Genomic DNA, 23,088 nt, shown 5'->3' on the forward strand with positions numbered 1-23,088 from the left:
CAAGGCAAGAGGGAGCAGAACTCTGAAAGAGGAACCCCAGCACAGGCTGGCTCTTCCTTGATAAGCTGTTTGTTTATTCTGCAGGGTCTCAGATCTGGATTTCATTCCTGGGATCAGTCCTCTGAATTCTTAGTGCAGCAAACCAAGGCTGTATGTGTGGAATCGGGACGGAAGGAATCTTTTTCATTTAATTGCCTGCATGGATTTGCATTATTCTTTCATCTCCCACCTTGGTGCTTTTCTCCTCCTGAATTCAAATGGTGACATTTCTCTTTCTTGGTGACATTCTTCTGTCTTGGCGACATCCAGTTTTCATTTTTGCTTTCATTTGGTGCTCACTGAACTTTCATCATTATCTTTTTTCATCATTTTCATATAGTTCTGTATTCCTTACCAGGGCCTTGGATCCTCTGCAAGAGACAGTCAGGAAAGAGCTTCAAACCCTCCTAATTTAATGACTTTTAGAGTCATATTTGTTGATTTTGCTGACCACCCATCACCCAAATTAATTTTACTGTTCAAAGGGCAACTGCACATTTTGTCTGTGTTTAGGAACTGCAAGAAACTTTGGGATGAAGAGGTGAGATTTTCAGGAAAAGCAAACAGTGGCGTGGTTTCTGCTCTAGAAATCAATATTAAAACCAGAACCAGTTTGGGGTTTTATACGGGGGAAAAAAAAAAAAGTTTTTAATTAGAGAATTACACTGTGGCAAAATCCAGTGTGGAAAGTGGCTGGATTGGAAGCGGTTTTCCAGGAAAGGTTCTCCAGGCAGGATGGTGTTTCCGGTCACATCCCAGCGATGCCATGACCTTGCTGTTGGGGTGGAAGTGTAGGATGCTGGAGACACCACGTCCCTTGGTGGAATCCAGGCTCGGCATCTGTCTCCCACTACCGGGGTCTGCCCTAAATATCCGGCTATTTTTAGACGGGTCTTTTTCTGTCGCTGCTTTCCATAATAAGAAAAACCTTTGAAGGATTTGTGTTTTCATCCCTGCGCACAAGAGGAATTAAAATAAATAAATAGGCCTTAAATATTTAGACATGAAGAGAGAAGAATTTCCTGCCCAGCTTTGGCCGAGCGGCGTAGGTGGCTTTAATGTGACCCGGGGCTGCTCCCGGTACCTGGCAATGTTTGCTTTTCTTGGAAGCAGCTGCAGCGAAGCACCTTTAAAATCAGGATCCCACAAAGCAAATCTGCTGTTTCCAGGTCACTGTGAGACCCCCTTCCCTGTGCCACAGTTTTTCCAGGTGAGGAATTGATGTGCTGCAACTCAACCCACCTGACAGAGAGGGAATGGCTCCAGGCACGGCAGAGGGGTCCTGGGATCCGCCCAGAAGGCAGGATCTGGCACTAAAAACACAGCCTGGCTCTGGGCATTACACCTGGATTATCACCCCTTCTTGGGGCACCAAAAGACACCAAAAACTGCCTTAGCTCCAAAGCTTCCTGGGCCGAGCGAGCTCGTCTGGGATCTGCCGGGGACAGGAGAAGGGATTTTTGTCAACAGGCTGCCCTGCTATGCAGACTCGATAAATATGTGCAGTGCTAATTCGAAGCAGATCCCTGCTTTGCCACGAGCAGAATTCCACCAAAGCCTGCCATCAAAAACATTATGTCACAGCTGTGGAGAAGGCTCGCAAACAGGGGAGAAGTTGGGGTCACGTCAGGGTAAGAGCGCGGTGGAGGCTGAGGAAGCGACTGGAGCCCTGCTCCACGGCCTGATGGAGTTTGTCATTAAGGAGGATTTCACCAAGTGATTTGCAGCCAATTCCCCGGGCCAGATTGGTACTTTCCAGCTTAATGCAAACCAGTGAGGAAACCAGACCCGGTGAGGCCGAGCTGCCCAGGGAGGCTGCAGGCACGGGGTAAAAAAACTTCCCCAGGGGCTGGGGAAATGTAACTGGAACCGGGCTTGGGTTTAAGGAGATGGTTAGGTTCCCTCTCCCCATCGCAGCAAACAGCTTTTATCTTGTCTCCCAAAATAGCAACCTGCTCTCCTTCAAAACAAACCAGGAAAAGAAGGGAAAGCCTCCTGAGACAGGCACACAAAGCCGGCAGAAGTGGAACACGGAGCTGATCGAAAACAGATTCCGGCGTCAAGCCCAAAGTCAGCTTCAGCCTATTGCTTCTTAATGGGCAGAGCTCAGCAACTAAGAAAACAAAGTAATTACCCACCGAGCAGAAATTACTGACACTGAGCATTCACATGTTCCTGACACGTCCAGCCCCTGTATTTGTTCGAATCCATCTCTGTTTAGTGTGGCACATCAATCGACTTGACCTCAGGAGGCTCTGGCTCGTTTGCTTCTGGATTTATAGCTCGAGGGAAAACGGTCCAACAATGCTAACAGGGGTGGGCTTTTGTTCTGCTTCACCCTGGCCGTCCACCTTCGCCGCTCTGATTTCAGCTCCGTCCCTCTCGTGGCCTTCCCTTGGCCCGCTCCTCCTGCAGGTCAGTGATTCATCACACAGGAGGACACAGATGTTCTTTACAAAGAGGCCTTTCCATGCAGGCTCATTTCTTTTTCTTAGAAAAGAGGGCTGGGGATGAGGAAAGAGGTGGAGAGGAGGAATAAAGGCCTGAGAGTGGGGACTGCCCAGTTCCCACCAGAGTTTGGCGGTGCTGCCTATGGGACACAGCAGCATCTCCAGGGAGCAGAGATCACTGCTGGCCTCAAGGCTCCAAGAAGGAAACTTCGGGGAATCTGGCCTGAGGAAAGCTGGGGTCTCTCTGAGCAGCTCTCCTGTAATTATTTGGTGTTCCCTGGGCAGTCATCTTCCTTGATGGCAAGTCAGATTTAGCCCTGGAGCAGAGTCAGAGGTTGCTTTGCAATCCACCCTCTTGTCATTCGGCAGAACCTCACCCAAATTCCTCCACCAGCTCTTGCCTTCCTTGGAAAACGTCGCCAGTCCGCTGAGGTCTGGTTTGGGGACACTTCAAAGTCCGCAGCTGAGATATCCATGCTGCCTTTGGGGGAGCACCAAAGACGTTTGGAAAGGGAAGGGTGCTGTACCTCGAGGCAGGCCCTGCTTGGCCACTCGGCAGGACATCTGATAATTCCCAAATGCAGCAGCTGGAGCTCTCAGAGATTCTCCCATGTGGAGCAAATGTCTTCTGAAGGACATCTCCCAGCACTTTGTCTCCTCTAATTGTAAATATTCCTAAAGACAGGGCTGGCATCCCTGCTTCCTTTGGGAGGTGAATTACACAGGCTGATGGAACAACCTAGGGAAGGTTTTCTTCCCTCTCCCCGGACTCTTGCCGACAGGAAGAGCAGATAAATCATTGCCCTTGGTATCAGACCTGCTGTGATTCCAGCCTCTCCTGATAACCACTCCATTCCCAACAGTTTTACCACTGTAGCACTTAAAGGCCCACTTATGATCCATTCCTGACAATTCCCATCTCTTGGGCTTAAATTTTATTTTTCCAGGTCTTATAAAGCTCATTCTGTGCAGGGTTTGAGGATAAGGTACAGGTGGTTACAGCGGCTTCCAACGCTCTCATGTGCAAGTGGATGAAGGAGCAAGAAGAAAATCTGGGAATCATGGATTCAGTCTGCAGATAGCGGAGGAGGGACATGAGTGAGCATCCTCCTGATCTGATACATCCAGGCAGAGGCTGAGTGCTGGCAGGAAGGACCAAAAAATGCTTTCAAAGAAACACACATTTTACTGAACCACGGTGTCAGGGGTTTTGTAACTTCTTCTCTTTTCTTGTCTGGCCATTTTAATGTCTCTCCAGGGGACCCATGTTGCAGTTTTCCAAAGCCTTGGTCTTAGGATGAATTACCATCATATTTTATTGTCAAAGGAGAAGCTGACACACAGGACAATGATTTAGTTGACCGGGTATTCAGAAATACCGTTTCACTTGCTGCTCTTGCCTCATGTTACATGGAGAATTGCTCTGGAAATGAATGTCCTGAGGACTGACATCGCCAGGCCAGGTGAAGTTCAAAGTTAGCCCCCCTCAAGTGGGATTTCACTCGGAGTTCCTGCTGGGCAGTGCTTTAATTTGTGTGCTGTGCCCAGTGACACTTCATTTACCAACCTCTTCAGCCCCACAAGAGTTTGTTTGCATCTGTTTGCTGTGTTACTTTCCAGCCCCGAAGCTGTGGCTCCAAACCGAGTCTGGCTGCCCTGGATTACTGTTGGAAGTTGTTTCCTGATTAAAGATGTCGGGGACTAGGTCAGGTCTTTACAACCAGGACGGATTTTCCACTCGTGTGAGACCAACTATTGTATTGAACTCTGGCAAAAGTTTTGGCTCCCGACTGACAGCAGCTTGCGTGGAAACCTCAGGGAAATCCCTCCTTAAATTTTTCTGGTGCCAGTTTCAATCCTGACCTCTGCTGGCAGCCGGGCTCAGTTAGGAGCTGGTGCCTGCCCGGGTGATTGCATTGCCCCTAAAGGCTGAAATCAGGCAGATTCTCCTCTACAGAGAGATAAAACCTGCCTCAGATCTCCCCGTGTCCTGCCTGGCCCACCCGCAGGTCACTCCTGGTGCACCTTGTGCCTTCCTTGGGAAGTGCCACCACAGACATTTCCAGTCTGCCAATACCTGGGCAGCGGTGTGATTAATAAGGAAAAAAAATTAATATTAACTTATCACAGCCACTCAGAAAAGGAAAAGGTTGTTTTTTCTTAAATCCGATTTCTTGTCAGTTCAGAAAGAAATTATGAAGAAGGTATTAAAGGGTGTAGAAAACCTGTTGAAAACTTCTCTACTACTGCTCTAACTTTAAAAAAGTCCATTCTCCTCAACAAAACGTCCACCCTGGAGTGCAGGCATCTTACCAAAGCGTAGGCAAGCCCTCTATTCCAGGTTAAAAAGTCCAGTGCAGAGAGTAAAACTGGGTAGGACCAGGAGGGAAATCACTGGTGAATCAATCGAGATTTACTGCTTGTTTTCACATGGGAGGGCCTGGCTCATCTCAGGATGCATTTCAGGAGTGACTGATCCTCTCTGTGCACACGAGTAGGCTGGGGAATAGTTCTTGGAACTGAGTCAGCCCAGCAATTGCTTTCATTATTTGCAGCTGTACAAAACAAATAAGTTTGAGAGAAATTTTGAGAGGTGCCAAATGCAATCCCATTGATGTGTGAGCGAGCACAGCGGTTAGTGCTGCACACATGGAGCCCGTGAATTACTGCTGCTGACTCCTCAGCCTCACCTGTCACCTTTGATAAATGAGCAGATCTGATGATTCTCCTCAAAATAATACAGTAATTAAACTAAAAGTGCTTTAAAGCCTTCCTTCCTTAGCATCCACGGCTTTGTAACTACTCACCACATACAAATTACCTGCAGGGAGGGATTCTGGTTAGATTAAAGGCAGCCCAGTGCAGGGTTTGGACAAGCTGGAGCCACGGCTTGGTCCAGGTTTGGTGTCTGTAGCTGTGAGGAGCCGTTGGGCTGACGAGCCATAAAAATCTCCAGCTCACATAAACCACCGGGGGGACAGTTCCGAGTTGGCACGGGGACACAGGGAAGGCTGGAAAGAGCCCAGAGGAGGCAGAGATGGATCACAGCATGGCCTGAAATGGAAGGGACCCTCAGGGATCATCCAGCCCAGCCCTGGTCCTGCACAGACACCCCAACAACCCCACCCTGACTGACCAAACCCTCCTGGAGCTCCAGCAGCCTCGGGGCCGTGCCCATTCCCTGAGAGCCTGGGCAGTGCCAGCACCCTCTGGGGAAGAACCTTTCCCAAAATCCACCCTAACCCTGCCCTGGCACAGCTCCAGCCCTTCCCTGGGTGCTGTCCCTGACAGTGAGCAGAAGCTGGTGCTGTCCTGTCACAAGGAGCAGAAGTTGGTGCTGTCCTGTCACAGGGAGCAGAAGTTGGTGCTGTCCTGTCACAGGGAGCAGAAGCTGGTGCTGTCCTGTCACAAGGAGCAGAAATTGGTGCTGTCCTTCCACTCCCCTCCTGAGCAAGCCTTCCACCTCCTTGTTTTCCTGCCCAGTGCTCTGGAGAAAGGGAAGAAACCCTGGCTGGGTTCACTTCCAGAGAAATGCTGGATTAGCTCTGGAGTGCAGGAAGTGCTCCCTGAGTCCCCTGGGAGGAGGTGAAGGGCTGGGACGGGCAGTGGCAGCACAGGGTGGCCCAAAGCCACCACAGAGCGGTGTCCAGCTCTGGCCAGGGCTGCTCCCAGGGATGGGTCACCCTGCAGCCCCCTGGGTGCCCCCATTCCTCCTGACTCCCAGCTTTGCCTGAGGAATGTGCCCTGTCCTGAGGATGGCCAGTGAGGAGGAAGGAAAGCTATGTCTGGAGCGCTGATGAAGTAATCCTGTCTGGGAATCTTTGGAAACACTCGTATCTGCAGCCCTCCAGCTTTTCTCAGGAGACCACGCTGGGGGGAGAGGCAAACACAGCTTCATACCTCACATTTTTGGACATTTTTTTTTTTTCTCTCCCCCTAGAGTCTTTAGGGTTCCTTTTATGTGCATCTTGTTCCCACTGGGTCTGCATATTTCCTAATCATGGACATGTGCCAGCTCTTCTCTTTCCCAGAGGAATTGCCATCATTTGGATCAAGAAATAACAACATTCCCAGCCTTTTTTTTTTTTTTTTTTTCCATCAACATGAGATTACGGCATTTCCTAAATACTTCAAATTGTGCTCGAGTGCCTGGCAGACGATTGCAGATATTGCCACCTCCTTTCCCAGATTTCCTCTTCATTCTCCATGTAGATCCGGGTTCCTGGCCTGTCAGCCTGTCCCAAAGCAAGGACATGTCCCCTCAGTCCCCAGCAGCACGGGCTGGTGACATCCCTGGCACTCCCTGGGACTCTCTGTGGTGACAGAGGGAAAACAATGGCTCTGATTAATGAGCTGCTGCTGCCCAAGACCAAACAGTTTTGACCTGGAGCTGCTTTCTGTGACCCCTTCCCGTAAATCTGCGGCTGATCCAGGATCCAGAGCGCAGCCAGCCAGGAGAGGCCGTGGCATTGCAATTCCCGGGGCTGCCTTGGAGCAGGTGAGCCCCAGAGGTGATGTTTGGGTTGCAGAAGAGCCAAGGAGAGGTCACAGGGTTTGTGTGTCAGCACCCAGAGCAATCAGGTGCCCTTGCTGAGGGGTTTTTGCTGATTGCAGGAGGAAACCAGGGTGAGCCTGTGCCCCCCCAGCAGGAAATGCTGATGCATCTGCAGCTGAGGAAAAGCCTCCTAGGAACAAATCCCAAAAGCTGGGCCAAAGCCTTATCTTATCTCCAAACACTTTCTCCACTTTGCAGTTGTTTTTACTGCGCTGTTGTTGACGTCTCCCCGCCCCAGACTAACGATTTAATTTTTCGCTGTTGTCACTTGGGATCATTTACACCCCAACTGCTGCCCCTGGCTGAGGCACACACCGCTTCCACTTGCAGCAGGCAGAGAGCAGAGGGTGGGAGCTGCTCCCCTCTCTCATGACTCAGCTGAGCAAACCCTGCCTTCCCTGGCTGGGAGAATCCATGGAAACGGGAATCCTCTTGCTTTGCCAGAGGTACTCTTGGGTTGACGCTCGCATTTGGATATCCTGGAGGAATCTTTGCCGTCTCTCCCGATGAGTTTGTGATTGCTAATTTAATTTTGGATGAACTTCTTCGGCTTCTGTAGGAAGGGAAGCTCTGGCTCTGGCCTGGAGGTTCTCAGCTCTGTGCCCACCCACTGCAGAGCCATCCTGGGGGATTCCTGGTTATTTTGAGGTGGAAAACCACAGGAAGAGAGGCTTCTACTAACCATTCCCCCCAAACAAACAAATGGAATAGAAAATATTTAAAAGGTGACGAACTGTTTTCCTTAAAAATCGTTCAGCTGGAATAGCAGGCAAGGGAGAGAGTCCTGGCCAGAGGCTGGGAGAGACTGAACCCCTTCTCACCTCCTGGTCTAGGAAAAGTGGTTTGGCACAGAGGAGATGCACACAGGAGAAGACGAAGGGTTTAAATCTTCACAGACAAATTACTGTCCTCAACAGACACATGGAGAATTGAGAGAGCAAACAACCTGACCAAAAGCAGCTCCCTGAGCCCAGGAAATGGGAGAGAGGCACTCAGAGCTCATCAGGTCTAGAGGGGAAGCTTTCCCCAAGCAACTGTGACCCACACACTCCCCACCTGCAGCCCCTCAGGGGGGCCTTGGCCCTCTGTCCCCATCAGTGCCCCGATGCAGAACTCACCAGCCAGCAGAAAAGACAAAAATGCAGAGTTTCTTCTCTGACTTACAGCCACGACCTTCCCCTCTGCTAGGAAAGTTAATGGTAGCAATAACATTTCATTTAGGAGACCTTGCATTGCATTTCATTAATGTCTAGGAGAATCAAAAATCCTGTGTCCGAACTCACAACAAAAAGAGGGGTGGGGATGGCTCTCTTTAGCTATTTGCTGTCTGTCTTTTTAAACCTTTAAAAAGAATAGAAAATCACTTGGGTGTAACAAGTGAAAGCTGATTCCAGGAGCTGAAGACTTAATAAAAACACCAAATATTGCAAGGCTTGTGATCCAAGCTGGCAGTGCTGTGGTGCCTTCTCTTTTCGTGGGGGTAACCTTGAAATAAATCCTGAGATGATTACAGGCCATTGGTTTAAACACGCATGGCTTTTCAGTGAATCCCTGAGCTCTCCAATTCCAGCAAAAATAGATTTCCTGGGGGATGGAAGCACGAAAATGCCCTTTGAAAGGGGCACCTGCTCATTTTGAGGTGTGCTCACGTGGTGCTGGTGATGAGGGGAGAGCATTGCCATTTACTGGTGTCATTTCTGCTGCAGGGACAGAGCTGGATTTTACATTTTGGAGAGTCTGCCTGGCCCAGGCTTTCCTGGGAGGAGGGGAGGGGACAGCTCTGCCTCTGCACAGCCCAGTCACTGGTGGTCACCTCTCACTGCTGGCCAGGGCAGGGTGTGGTGTCCCACAGCTCCCGGTCATTCCAGAGGGTTCCTGGAGCTTCTGGTGGAGGCTCTGCCAGGCAAGCACGGCTCACAGGAGCATCCTCAGCAAGGACAGAACCGATTTTAAGCGCTGTGAATCCGTCACCCTCCTTCTCTGAGCCCAATCAGCTCCAAACTGTGATCTCCAGTCCCTCCCAATCGGCCCAGCTCTCTGCACAGGGGCGAGTTTACACACACAAATAGTCCCTGGAGTTCACCCGCCTGCAAAAAGCTGTTTGTGCACCCGAGCCTTCGTGCAACCCCTGCTCTAAGCTGCCTGGTTTCGCTGCCAGCACAGCACTCCCTGCCCTGCTCTGCTCTGCCCAGCAAGCACCTCCTGTCACCTGAGGCACAGGCTGTGTGGGCTCCGTTCCCCAGCTCTCCCGGAGCCAGGAGGGATCCCTGCATCCTTCCTCGGGGATCACACTGCCTGAGCTGTCACTGAGCCACACCCGGGCTCACAACCATCCGCGGGGCTCTGCCAGGGAGAGCTGCAGTGCCCAGAGGGTGCCTGGAGGAAGGCTGTTACAGCAAGGAACAGAGATTAAAAATCCTTTCTATCCACGCTCGCTGCTGGCCCAGCATGGAGCATCAGGCGGTGCGTGGGAGGGATCTCCCTGTGCCAAGCGAGATGGAGCTGGAAACCATCTGACAGAGAGGTGAGGGAGGTCACCCATTACCCTCTGCCGGGGGAGCCTCCCGTGTTTAATGCTGGCCGTGCTGCAAAATCAGATTATCCCAGGAAAAGCAGTTTTCAATATATTTTTCTCCCCTGGATAATGTATCGTTCAACCTTTCGCATTTCGCTCCCGCGGATTTGTGGCCGTGCTGCGTTTGCGGTTTTCACCGCCGAGAGCAGAATGCTAAAGCCTGAACTGGAGGTGGGAATGAACTGCCAGAGGCAGAAACGGTGCGGGGAGGCTCTGGGCAGAGGCTCTGGCCTCACCTGGAGCTCTTTCCAGGGGCATCTTTAGGCTGGAGGTGCTGCTCTTGTCTTGCTGGAGACAAACTTGTGTTGGCAGCAACCGAGGCAGGGCAGGGGTGTGAGGAGCCTGAGCAGAGGTGTCCTGGTGCTGTAGGACACGAAAGAAAGACAAAAGGCTCCAGGTATTTCAGAAGGCAAAGAGTATAGAAGGCTTTGTTTTGTTGTCTAATTTTTACCACCTTTGATGAGGTGTTCCGATACAGATTTAACATGATTGGTGAATAGGAACAGCACCTCTCTAATCCCATTGGTGAAACAAGAGCAACAGCAAAACCCCACCTGGAGAAAGATTGTTTTGGGAAAGGATAGCTGTTTTGCCAAGATTGTTTTGAGAAGAGGCTTTCTCGAGAGCTTTTCCCTTGGGAAACAGTTAGCACTGCTGGCAGGCTAAAATCCCTTCAGACTTAGAGATGCCAGGCCCACAGTGTCCCTTGCCAGGAGGGGTCTGGGCAGAGGTGTCCCTTGCCAGGAGGATCCTGGGCAGAGGTGTCCCTTGCCAGGAGGATCCCGGGCAGAGGTGTCCCTTGCCAGGAGGGGTCTGGGCAGAGGTGTCCCTTGCCAGGAGGATCCTGGGCAGAGGTGTCCCTTGCCAGGAGGATCCTGGGCAGAGGTGTCCCTTGCCAGGAGGGGTCTGGGCAGAGGTGTCCCTTGCCAGGAGGATCCTGAGCAGAGGTGTCCCTTGCCAGGAGGGGTCTGGGCAGAGGTGTCCCTTGCCAGGAGGGGTCTGGGCAGAGGTGTCCCTTGCCAGGAGGGGTCTGAGCAGAGGTGTCCCTTGCCAGGAGGATCCTGGGCAGAGGTGTCCCTTGCCAGGAGGATCCTGGGCAGAGGTGTCCCTTGCCAGGAGGGGTCTGGGCAGAGGTGTCCCTTGCCAGGAGGGGTCTGAGCAGAGGTGTCCCTTGCCAGGAGGGGTCTGGGCAGAGGTGTCCCTTGCCAGGAGGGGTCTGGGCAGAGGTGTCTCTTGCCAGGAGGGGTCTGGGCAGAGGTGTCCCTTGCCAGGAGGGGTCTGGGCAGAGGTGTCCCTTGCCAGGAGGATCCTGGGCAGAGGTGTCCCTTGCCAGGAGGGGTCTGAGCAGAGGTGTCCCTTGCCAGGAGGATCCTGGGCAGAGGTGTCCCTTGCCAGGAGGGGTCTGAGCAGAGGTGTCCCTTGCCAGGAGGATCCTGGGCAGAGGTGTCCCTTGCCAGGAGGGGTCTGGGCAGAGGTGTCCCTTGCCAGGAGGGGTCTGGGCAGAGGTGTCCCTTGCCAGGAGGATCCTGGGCAGAGGTGTCCCTTGCCAGGAGCATCCTGTCCCTCCCCCGTGGCTCACAGAGGGGGTGTGGTGCTGACAATGAGCTCTCTGCCAGACCTGCAGGATCGGCACTCCAGCACCTCATCCCAAACCGTGCCAGGGGATCTAGGGAAGGATGCTGCACCATGCAGGGAGAGCTCCACAGGGGATGCCAGGGACAGCTGTGGCACCCAGGACTTTTCTTGTGGCTCTCACAAGGAGTTCTGCCGTGGTCATGACACACTGATGGCTGCTTGCTTTTAATTTTATGTCCCTCGCAGCCTTAGAGCAGGACCAACATTATTTAACAGGGAGGAGAGGAGGATGTTCCCTTAGGCCTGGGCACTGGAATTTGAGCAGTGCAGAGCTCTTCAGCTTCAGCAGGAGCCAGCCCTGCAGCTGTCCCACCCCACCCCACCCTGGGCAGGCTGTGGGTGCTGGGTTTAGGGACAAAGCCTGGGGAGCAGGGTGTGGAAAAGAGGGGTGCACTGCCAGGAACGTGCCTGATTCTCCCTTGCAGCATCCTAACACCTTCGTAAAGGCATGAATCTCCTCAAACACAGACGACAAATAGAAGGTGGAGCAGATTTCTCCTCATCCAACAGGCCCCGGCGCTGTCCCCAGCTTTGCCTCCAAAAAGTCAAGTCCAGCTCTGAAGGGAGCAGGGGAGGTTATGGAAACTGTGAGGTCTGACCCTGCCAGTTTGGCACTAGGTGTCCTGCCCTAGCACAGCCCGACCTTGCCCCCATGACTCTCTTTGTTTTGCCCCCAAAATGTTCCTTTCCCAGCCCACTCAGCTGTGGCGTGGCAGAAGGGGCACAGCACGTGTTTGTCTAAACCCTGTGTCATCTGCCAGCAGAGACCAGATGTGTGTGGCGCAGGAATTCTCCTCCTGTCCTCTGTGGGGTAGAAAAGCGCTGAAACTCCGCTTTGCTTATTCTGTTCTTCGGCTCCCCAAGCCAAAATAAACTCTGGGCAAGAAGTAACTCAGAAGCAAAACCAGAATAATTGAAAAATACTTTTCTTTCTTTCAGCAAGAGTGGTGTCAAATGTTGTAAAAGCCCAGAGTCTCTGCAGTCAGAACAGAGCCCAGGCCCTGTGACGGTGCCACACTTGCTCATGAGAGCCACAATCCAGAGTCACAAGCACAGCTCAAGGCACCAGCTGAGCCCCCCGTAAGCCTAAGAACAACTCAAGGCACAAGGAGAGTGAAATAATCTCGTTTCAAACCCCAGGATTTTCAAAGTCCTGGGTGAAGTCACAGCATCAAGAGCCCAGAGCAGATCCTGGGAGGAGCAGTGTCCTGGGAGAGCTGCAGGGTCACAAACCCCCCTCAGCTGGCAAATCCATGACATTTGACAAATTGCTGGCTGTATCCTGGAGCATTTCTGCAAAGCTCAGCACCGTCGGTCTGAGGGGGCTGTGAAATACCTCAGCACCACGACAGACCCTGTGCCAAGGCTCAGCCCATTCCTGGTGGGAGCTGGCCCTGCCTGGAAACCCGAGGGGACTTGGAGCCAAGAGCTGGCCTGGCAGTGCCTCCTCCTGCAGTCTGGGGCTTCTTCTGTTGGTTCTCAGCTCAGTGTGATGCTGCTCCCTGCGTGTGCCATCCTGAGGGTGCTGAGGAATCGCAGCGCTTCCCAAATAAATGGGAGCTGTGGGGCCCCCAGCCGCTCTGCTTCCCCGGCATTCCACGGAATGGCAGCTTGGAGGTGCTAAATAACGTCACACAGAGCCTCTGGAGGGAGTTTGGGGTGGCCAGACTCCAACTCCTTGCTGTGCCAAGGACCTTGGAGGTGGAGCAGCAGTGCCAGAGCAGGGGAGTGGGCTGGATGTGTCCCTGGTGGCCAGCACTGGCTCACAGGCTCAGCCAGAGCCTGAGCAGGGCTCAGGGGCTCCAAGGGCGGTCCAGCAGTGGTGCCCGGCCAGGATCCCCTCTGGAAGGGCTCTGTGGTGCCATGAGATTACCTGGCCTCTGCTGACTTCCCGAGGGAGCTCCAAGAGCTCCTGGAAGAAGCCAGAGACCCCAAGGTGGGAGTGAGTCGCTCCCCACACTGATGCCAGGCAAAGGGCAATTTACTGACTTCAAGCAGCGCAGAGATGAGAGCAGAGAGGCGGGGGCAGGAAAATCTCTGCCTCATGCAGTTGAAAAGTTAAAGCCTCGTGCTTCTCTTTCTGCCAGATACCTTATCTCCCTGTCTGCTGCAAATAAAGCCCGTGCTGGGAGCCCAGAGAGGATTTCTGGCTTATCGAGTTCGAGGCACAGGAGAAGAGAGAAATTTGAAGAGCAGGAGGGGAAAGAAAACACGGCTTTAATGTCAGAGCTTTGGAAGTGGAGATCCTTATCGGAGCCTGGCTTCTCCTCTCCTTGATTATGTTACTTTGAATTTGGACAAAGCAACCAGCCCGGCCGACCTCCACTTCTGGTTCTTCTCAGTTTCACTTTCTGAACATTGTCTCATTGTAGATGAGCGCTCGGATTGTCCCTGGGGACAGCTCCACGGGCAGGAGACATTTCCTGGGCCAGGAGATGATGAGAGAGACCTTTGTCACTGCTGTCATTAACGGCCCTGGTCATCAGAGACCTGAGAAAATCACAGATTCCCCTGGGAGCATTACCCCAACCCCAGTGCCCACCGAGCTGGGGGTCCAGCTCACATGCAGGATTTGGGAATGGTCATTTGGGAAACACCAGGTTTTCACTTTGCCTTTAATATCACAAGTGCTTCACAGAGCTGCTCCCCAGAATTACTGTTTTCTCTCCTGTTAATTAAAATGTAACGTGCGAGCTCACCCATCAAATTATTTCCCAAGGACCTGACTCCTTCCACTTTTATATGTGTGCAAAATCCTTTTGACACAAATCTGTCCTCCTAAATCTGCAATAATTCACTAATAAAGCTGGCTCAGAACGCTGCTGGCACAAATGCAGGTCCTCGGTGTCAGGAAAGAGAGAGAGGAATAAAGGAAACAAAAACAAACTGAGGGCATCTCCCGACCACGGAGGATAAATGCAGCTTTGTGTGGGCCCTCAAATTAGGAACTATTTACAAAACAAAGAGTTTGCCTCGAGTGCATTGTGCTGCTCTGGTGCCCTTCTAAACTAATGATGGGTTCTTCTTCTTTTTTTGGGTCAGGTCTCGCTGAGGAAGGGCTCCTTCAAAAACCAAGGCTGAGCATTTCCAAGGACCAAATCATCATCTCACCAGGAGACACCCTAAAGATAAAATGCTGGTAAGGATTGCTCCAAAACAGACAAACGAACAAAACAAAAAAAAAAGCTGGATTTCTGTCCTTGTGTTGATGGGTTTGGCCCAGCAGAGCTCCAGGACAGAGCAGAGCCTGATGCTCAGCCAGCTGGGAGCTGGGAGCTGTGACAGAGCAGGGAGGAGAGTCTGGGGTCAGCTCGGCCAAATTCTTTGTGCTGTGTTGTTCAGGGCCCCAGGAAAAGCCCTGAGTCAGCGCAGGGGAGCGCTGCTGGGAGCGGGACATGCCGTGCTTGAGGGGCACGGCTGGAAATCCTCTCTGAAATGGGCAGATTCAGCTCCTCTGCAGCCAAAGTCACTCCTTTGCTCCCAGTCCTTGAGGAAATGACCAACAAGTTCACCAGGAATTGCCACCCAGCCCATCACCGACACCTAAACAAGCAGCAATCTGTGAGTGCATTCAAAGCCCCAGCCTGTTCAAACATAGCACGGTGTTTAAATCAAATTTAACCAGGACTTGTGAAAACCCAAAGTGCTGCTGCTGCTGCTGCTGTAAATCACGGTGCTGGCACGACGCGTGCCACCAGCCGGGCAAGGACCAGCAGGACTCTGGTGATGGCAGGGAGAGGATGCTCTGGGAGCGGGGATTCAGCTGACACACGAGGAAGGATCAAATCCAGGGCACTCTGCTGTGCCAGGACACGCAGCAGCTGCTGGGCCCCACAAAAGGCTGAGATGGATGGAGGTGTTACTCGTTCTGGTTGGGGTTTTTACACTTCACTACTGCCAGAGGTTGCTTCTCAGGTTTTTCTCTGAGAGTGTTGTAGGAAAAAAGGCTCAAGGTAACACAAACTCTCACAATTTCTCTCCCTCTCACACACACACGCTTTGATTTTACATCTTCTTGCGAGGTTCCCTTAGCTGGAGCCACCACCTGGATGGTTTCCTGCAACAGAAGTTACTGAAAACAGTAAAAAAGCAGTGGGGAGGTGAATCTAAGCTTTAGGTTACACTGACACGTCCCCTCTGATTTTTGTCCCAGACTATTTAATTCTTTGTTATAGTGAAAGGCGAATGGGCTCAGACTGTGTAAATTTGGGAAGTCTTGCGTTTCTTTCCGAATCCCTCCAGCTTGCCATGTGGCTTACGAGGTCAGAACAACCTTCCAGTGGTATTTTTAGCTTGGCAAACAGCAAACAGGATGGCAATAAAGTCTGAGCAGTCCTTCAACATCTCAATGGTGCTGTCCATAAAACCTGCGAGGACTCAAAGTCCCTGGGTGCCCCAGACCAATGAAATCAACATTTCCCAGCAGTTCTCCATCCCCCAGCTTGTTAATCTGGAGGAGCACCCTACTTTTCTCGTATCACCAGATGAATAAATAATCGAAGGAGCCACGAGCACTTCAGTCCCACGTTGCTTTGTGGATGCAAAGCAAGAAATCCCCATGACAGGTCTGAGAAACACAAAAGGATGTGAGCAGGAGATGTGACATGGGACCAGGGCCTGGAGCAGTTCAGCTCCTTGGCTCAGGTGGTCCAAAACCTGGGAAGAGAAGGGAAGTGTGGTTTCTGAACGCAGGATTCCCTGGACCAGCCCCTCTGAGGATGTCTGCCCTCCTGCCTCCTCTGCCACACTCGTGGCTTAGCTCCTGGCCCAGGGGAGCTCTGGAATTCCTTGTGCTTCCAGGGGCATTTGGGCTGTGTAAATGTCCATCCTCCCTTCAGCTCCAGGCTTCTGAGGTTCTTGGCCAAGATTTCCTGGTTTGTGCTAGTGGGGCCAAAGCTGCTGCTGCCAGTCCCTCTGGCAGATGAGGAAAAATCCCAAAGCAACGCCCAAAGGCTTCACCTTCCACCAGGATAATGTCTGTAAGGGGGAAAAGGTTGACGGAAGCACAGGTGTGAAAGCCCAGAGGTGTCCTGCAGAGCCACCAGAGCAGAGCTGGATGCACAGAGGGCGCGTGGGTGATGAGAGGCAGGGACACGGTGACGTGCTGGGAGCTGTGTCTCCGTGTGAACTGGCTCTGTTCCCTGTTCCAGGCCAGCACTCCCAGTCCTGGAGTCACCAGTGACGCTGGCAGGGTGTGGACAGAGCTCTGGGCGCTCGGAAGGACAAGGGGAAGCTGCTCTGACGTGGGTGGGGCTGTCCGAGCCACCAGAGCATCCAAGAACGAGGGCGAGGCTGCTCAGCAGAGAGGATATTCCCACTTTTCCCAGTGCTCTCCTTCAGCCTTGTGCTGGGAATAACCTCAAGAGCCCAGCTCCGTGTCCGCCTCCTCTCCAGGAAGGCGACAGAGGGACGGGCGGGAGCGAGGGCCAAGAGGATGTTTGTGGAACTGTCACTGGGAGCCCTGGAAGAATGATCTGACTGCACCTACGGCACCCCTGCAGGCCACTGGAGCTCTGGAGCTCCTGGCTCGCCGGGAATTTCACACAGACACTCACTCTGGGCATTGCCAGACTCCTGGCTCTGGGGGTCAGGACTGGATTTCTCCCTGGCAGCACCGAGCTGGGGAAGCCCAGGTGTTCTGACCCCTTCTCCATCCCAGCAGTGGGAATTCTCTGAGGGAGAAGGGAGAGCCAGCCCCCTGTTCTCAGAGGAGAACACACAACTCCCTCTCTCCAACACCAACTTCTCCCCCAGGAAAATCCACAGGAGATTATCCCCCAACCCACCAGTTTCCACACAGAAATCCAGTTTACTACAAAAAACACCATCACCTTCATCTGCTGGGCTGTGTGGCAGCTGCGGCCCATCCCCAGAGCTCTCAGAGGGAGCTCCAGGAGCTCCTGCTGCCACGGCCTGAAGCTCCCAGCACATCCAGCTGTGACTGAGATCAGCTGCGAGCTCTGGGTCCTGCAGCAGGTGACCCCCAGGCCCGGCTTCTTGTCCTGAACTCCATGGAATGGCATTGTTCACCAGCTGTGCCTGGAGATCCAGCAGCAGAGGGATCAGGTGGGGGGAATGTGCATCCTCTGCTCTCCTGGATTGATGTTCTGGCTGCTGTCATGAGGGGAATTGGAAAAAAATGTGTCCTGAGCAGATATTCCCAGATTTGTAATCTGATTACTTGCAGGCCCCTCACAAAAATCAAGACTGAGTCACTGCTGATTAAGCAAGAAAGGTGATGCAAAATTACATAAATATCTTCTGCTCTCCATGCAGCCTCACTGCAAGAAAATATGCATTCATTCAGCCGTTAAAATATGCAAAATCCTCCGCCTGGAACAAACATATAATTTTATCTGATGCTTTTTAATGTTTGAAGTGGCTAAAATACAGTGTTATAAAAACAAACTTGTGTTCAGGCAGTGTGTTAGAAGAGAAATTAAACTTTTCTCCAGGAGCTTGCTGCAGCTCCCACAGGGTATTTCAGGAACGTCTGGGGAAGAGTGTGGGGTGATGCAGCTCATTTTCTAATGGGTGGAACTGCAAACACTCAGCGACATTTACAATTTATTTGGGAATGACATGGGTAGGAGACTGGGAACTGTTGGAATTCTGGAAACTTGAATTTTGGGATTACATAGTAATGTATGTGAGTCAGGATGGAGGATTCTGGGTGTTGTCCAAGTCCTTCTTCACCTTCTACTTCCTTCTTCACCTTCTACTTCCTTCTTCTCCATAGGTTTGGGTGGTTTTCTGTAATCAGGTGAAAAAGGTCCGCATTGCAAGCCTTGGGTGGACATTATTGGGTCACAAATATAAATAATACAGGTGTCACCTCGTTATTGGGCAATTAGCACTTAAATAACCTTGGAAAGAGTCAGAAACGCCCCATTTTACCTTCATTTCTCTAACTTATGAGACTGAGTGAGCCTGTAAATAGACAAGAAATAATGACCAAGTCCAGACTCGAAATCTACGTTTCCTATGTTTTTCATCCTGACCTTGGCGGAGAAAAAGAAACCAGAACCGTCACAGGGAACGACTGGCCGGGAAGGAGCCCCACTTTTGCCTGACCCCTGTGTAACTCGGGTGTGTTGTGCCCGCAGGGGAGCCCCGTCCGTGAGCTGGCAGCCGAGGGACGACAACCCGCGGGTGCACGTGAGCGGCTGCCGCGACGGCCCCGGGCCGAGCTGCAGCCAGCTCGTGCTCAGGAGAGCCACGGCCAACGACACCGGCTACCTCAGCTGCGCCCTCAACAGCACCGAGCAGCAGGGGCCCGCCGCCAGGATCTACGTCTTCGTGCGAGGTGAGAATTGCGCTCGTCCCGTGGCGTTGGGCGGCGGGAGCCGCGCCAGGCAGAGCCAGCGGGGCAGAGGCTCCCGCCTCTCGGCCGGCCCAGGAGGGAGCAGCAGCTCTGGCTCTCTGGAAAGAGCAAATATACCCGGTGTAATAAATATGATCGGCCAAATTCAATAAATCAAAATTTTGGAATTTTATGGAGAGACAAAATGACAGTCTCCGAGAGCCACAATTAAAAGGACAGCGTCGAGCCCGGGATCGGCGCTGGGTGAACGCGGCAACACACTCAGCCAGTGTGTCACCCCCCAAGTTCACATTTCTGGCTTGGAGCAGTCTCTTTTTATACACTGGATTGCTGAGAGAAACTGGGGACTCCGAGGTTCCCTCTTCCGAGGCAGCCTCATTAGACATTCATGTTCCAGTTCTGGGGCTCTGAATAGAGTTGCTCGAGAGGACAATGCCTTTAATCGTTGTGTCCAGGTGTGGTGTGGAGATGTTAATTTTGGGAGGAGACGGATGAGATATCGATCTGATGTAACCATTCGGTTCTCTGGGCTTCCATCTCCCTTTTCCATTTTCTTTGTTCTCCCTTTAATGATTCCCGGCAGAGGTATCCCCGTGTCCCTTTTTTGGGTAATTCCTGTCATAGTTTTCTTGTGTCCCTCCTGTGTCTTTTCTGGCAAAAGAAACTCCTGCACCCCTCTCTGTGCAGCTTTCGTCTTAGTTAACTCTTGGTATACTGGATTAGAAACAAAACTTATATTTCTAGGGGTTGAATTACATCTTACATCCTTTTAACACAAATTAACTTTAGGACATATATCACACCCGGGTTTTCATGGCAGGTGCATTTTCACGCCGGCTGAATTCTCAGGGACGCGGATGTGAGAACCAGAGGTTACCCATCCTGTTTAGTTCCAGGATTGGGAAGCTGGATTGTCCCATCACTTTAGCGTCCCAAGTAACACCAGACCTCCTTGCAGAAGCACCGACTTCCTTAAGCATCCTTTCCTTTTAGACTAAATCCTTCAGTCCTAAAGGGTTTTGCTGTCACAGTGCTTTTCCAAAGATTCGTCCTGAATGTCCAAGCCTCCTCTCTTTCCCTTCCTCCCCAGGCATGGAAATCCCAACAGCATTCTTTGTAATTCCTCCCCTCCTACACATTTGTCCTTACATCCGTGAGACATTCCTAGCAGAGCTGGGTGACTGCATTGGACGTATTTTCCTGTAAAAAGTGTCCCGTTGCTCATTTTTGTTCCCTTTGAGCTGCCTCTCCCCCACATGCCAGAATCATTGAGTTCAGACCCAGGAATAAATGGAAGCGGGAACTTCAGAGGAGCGTGGTCCTCTGTGGTTAAGTGAACCCAACCTATTCAACAACCATTCCGATAATGGGAATTTTTGTTAGAATATTCCCCCAAAATGCTGGGGTTTTTTTCAAATCTGCTTGACAAATGCATCACTAAACACTGAATCATCTTGGATCTTCTTAGCTGAGATTGTGACTCCTCAGAGGGAGGAGCTGACTTTCAGTGCCTTGGATAGGAGATGACATGAACTCCTCTGGGGCTGGATAGGCTCAGCCTTCGCATCCCCGCAGACACTCGTGTGGAGGAATTAATTTCATTTCCCTGGTAAAAGGTAAAATGTGGTTCTTTGAATCCTCTTACACAAATGCTGCAGAGGCAGTGAGTTTGTCTGATGGTATGCGAAGAGAGCTGCAAACCTCCACCTCCAGAAAACACAAACCTTTGCTGTCAGCTCCGACTCAGGGTCTCAGGGTGTTGCCAGTGGTGGTGAACCAACACAAGGAGTGATCTCCATCTCCCAGGGGACTCTGATATGCCCCACACAGCAAAATTCAGCTTTTGCACCTCCAGGTGAACACGCCTGCTCGATTCATGTGGGTGACACTTTCCTGCCTGTTGAGAACAGTCCCTTCTTACCCTCATCCTGCTTTCCCAGCAAGTTTTCCTCTAATTGGAAAGTGGCCTTTTGGCATTACTTCTTAGTTCCCAAAGTATTTTTATTTTTTTTTCTCCCTTTCTATTTCCTTTCTCTGTTTTTTTCTTGGTGCTCTGGTTGCTTTATCCACCCTGGTTCTTGTGCTGAGCTGTTTCCTTTTCCCATTACACCCAGCTCAGATGCCCCAGGTCCAACATTGTTAACCCAGCCTGTCCCACGCTGCAGGAAACTCAATTCTCTGTCCGGATCCAGTGCCCTGGCTGCCTAGCCAGCCCCTCATTACTCTGTGGCAGGAGCACGTGCAGGAAACGTTGTGGATCTTTTGGGACTGCCTGAGCACTTTCCTGAAGAAAATATCCCAAGTTATGAAATGCCCCGCGGGGGATGCTCTTGGAACAGAGCTGATCTTAAAAAAAAAAAAATAGGCAGGATGTCCTTCTGCTTGCCAAGGTTCTCCTGACAAACAGCAAAAATCACCCTCTCAGGTGCACTTTAATTGTGTGCCACGTCCTCCACGCTCTAAAAGCTCTTACTCAGACTCCTGTGCTTGAAAAGCCATGGAAGGAAAAGTGGGTGGAAACTCCTCCGGCTTGTCCCGTGCACCCCGAAGCAGGGCTCTGCCCCAGCAGCTCAGTGCAGGAGCTGCAGGTTCCTGCTGGGATCTGGCCTGCCAGGCTGAGGAAGCTGCTGGGCCCTGTCAAATGGAGCTATTTATACCCCAGCATGGATCTGTCCTCAGGGCACACTCTTCCTGCCGTGCGGTTCCTGTGGATATTTGTTGGAAGCCAGCAGGCTGTCCTGGGGACCAGGAAACTGCTCCGAACTTAAACAAGGAGTTCAGAGCACACCTATGGCTTTCTCCAATGTTTAAGCATGCCTTTTAAAGGAAATGGCTGTGACAGTGTCTGGGCAGTGCTGAGAAACCCACCAGCTGTCTCCAGGTGAGGGAACTCGGATCGCTGGCAGTGCCAGACTGGGGTGAGGCCCGAAGCTCATCTCTGTGGATGTTTTGTGCACACAGCAAGCTCTCAGCGGGGTGTTTGTCAGGCTGAGCCAGGTGGAGGTAGAAAACGTAGAGCTAGCCCCCGAAGGCTGGAGATTCCTCTGAGGTTACAAGCCATTATTGCCAAAAAAGGAAAGGGAATGGTATTTTTCCCTTCATTCCTGGCCGGCTGCTTGACACCGAAATGAGAACATGATTGTATGGGAAGCCCGGTTATTGGCCATTATTTCCTGTGCTGGCTCCTGTTTTTCCAGCCTCCCTGGAGGCGTCTGTGAGCTCTGGCAGGACCTGGCACTCACAGCTCTCCCTGTGGGGTGGTGGAGCCGTGACCCTGCACATCCCTGGGGGCAGAGGGGCAGTTGTCACCCCTCAGCTCTGCTCAGGCACTGGGGGAGGCACAGCTCAGGAGCTTCATCCTGAATTAACTGTTCCCAAGGCCCTTTCTGCTGCAGCTGCAAGCCCCAAGGATCATCATTAAAAAGGACGACAATCCCTTCTCCTGTTGCCCATCCACGTGCTGGGGCCCAAGGCTGGAACAGAAATAGTTGGGAGTTCTTCATGGTGTTCATTCCATCTCAGCTCTGAGGGATAATCTCTGCAGGGAAAGGCAGGGCCTGGTCCCACGTTGGAGTGGCAGCTCCGTGGAAAATGCTGCCACAGCCACCCACACACAGCCTCTGCTTCCCTCTGCCTTCTGCAGTTACCCCTCCTAACCAAGGGACAACTCCCTGCAAGGAATATCCTAATTTATTGCAGCCTTTGGGATCCCTGTGCCAAGGGACAGGGCAGGCTGTGTGAAAATACAGGCAGTGCTCTTGACAGCGGTCCTCTCAGTGTGTTATCCACTTTATTCTTGTTTTGAATCCAAAACACAGCGCTGTTCCAGCTAAAGAAAACTGTAACCCAGACAAGACCAGGTCAGCATCCACCCCTTATTCCATATCTTTTCCATCATGCCAGGTCCCACGTCCCACATTTCCCAAAACCCCGTTGCCTTTCCTGCCTCACGCATACACACAGATATCATTCCCAGCACACATAAAATTGAATATGGCTTAGGGAAGAAGGGAAAGAAGGACAAATCAAGCAAAGATTCATTCCACCTTCCCAAAGGGCTACCCCAGGCTCCAGTCTAGACGGGAGTCAGGACTTGCAGCTCCCAGCTATTTGAAATACTGTCAGTGTCAGCAGAGTCAAAATCCTGGGGCCGTCAGCTGGAAGAGCTCCTGGCTCAAATCCTGCCTCAGCTCCAGGTTGCCCCAGCAGCCCCTGTGTCACAGTCAAGGATCTGCTGCACATTTTGTACCCCTGAGTCAGTGATGAGAGCAAGGAGCGAGCCTGCCCGCTCCTGCTGCCTCCACCTTGTGTGGCTTTGGCGCTGAGGTCACTGGAGCCGGGCACATCCTGCCAAAAAGTGTTTGGAAAAGTTCCTCCAGGTTTCCTAGCTGGGATTCCTGCCCACCCCCAGTGGCATTTGCTTTGCCACAGCTGTAGGGCTAAAACAGGAACTCCTCATTGCCTGGGGCCAGCAACATCCTTCAGCGTCTTTTATGCAAAGGAGGGCTGG

At 52.0% G+C, this 23,088-nt stretch overlaps 1 protein-coding gene across 2 annotated transcripts in view; it reads left to right on the forward strand.

Moving 5' to 3' along the window:
• Window positions 1-23,088, forward strand: part of LOC120762132 (vascular endothelial growth factor receptor kdr-like) — a 133,123-nt gene that overhangs the window by 22,715 nt on the left and 87,320 nt on the right. For both annotated transcript variants that reach the window (XM_040084219.2, XM_040084220.2), the window contains exons 2-3: window positions 14,297-14,393; window positions 18,361-18,560. In XM_040084219.2, coding sequence (XP_039940153.1) covers window positions 14,297-14,393; window positions 18,361-18,560 — 297 coding nt within the window. The remainder of the gene's footprint in view (window positions 1-14,296; window positions 14,394-18,360; window positions 18,561-23,088) is intronic.

Source organism: Hirundo rustica, chromosome 21 (assembly GCF_015227805.2).
Source record: "Hirundo rustica isolate bHirRus1 chromosome 21, bHirRus1.pri.v3, whole genome shotgun sequence".
Lineage (NCBI taxonomy): Eukaryota > Metazoa > Chordata > Aves > Passeriformes > Hirundinidae > Hirundo > Hirundo rustica.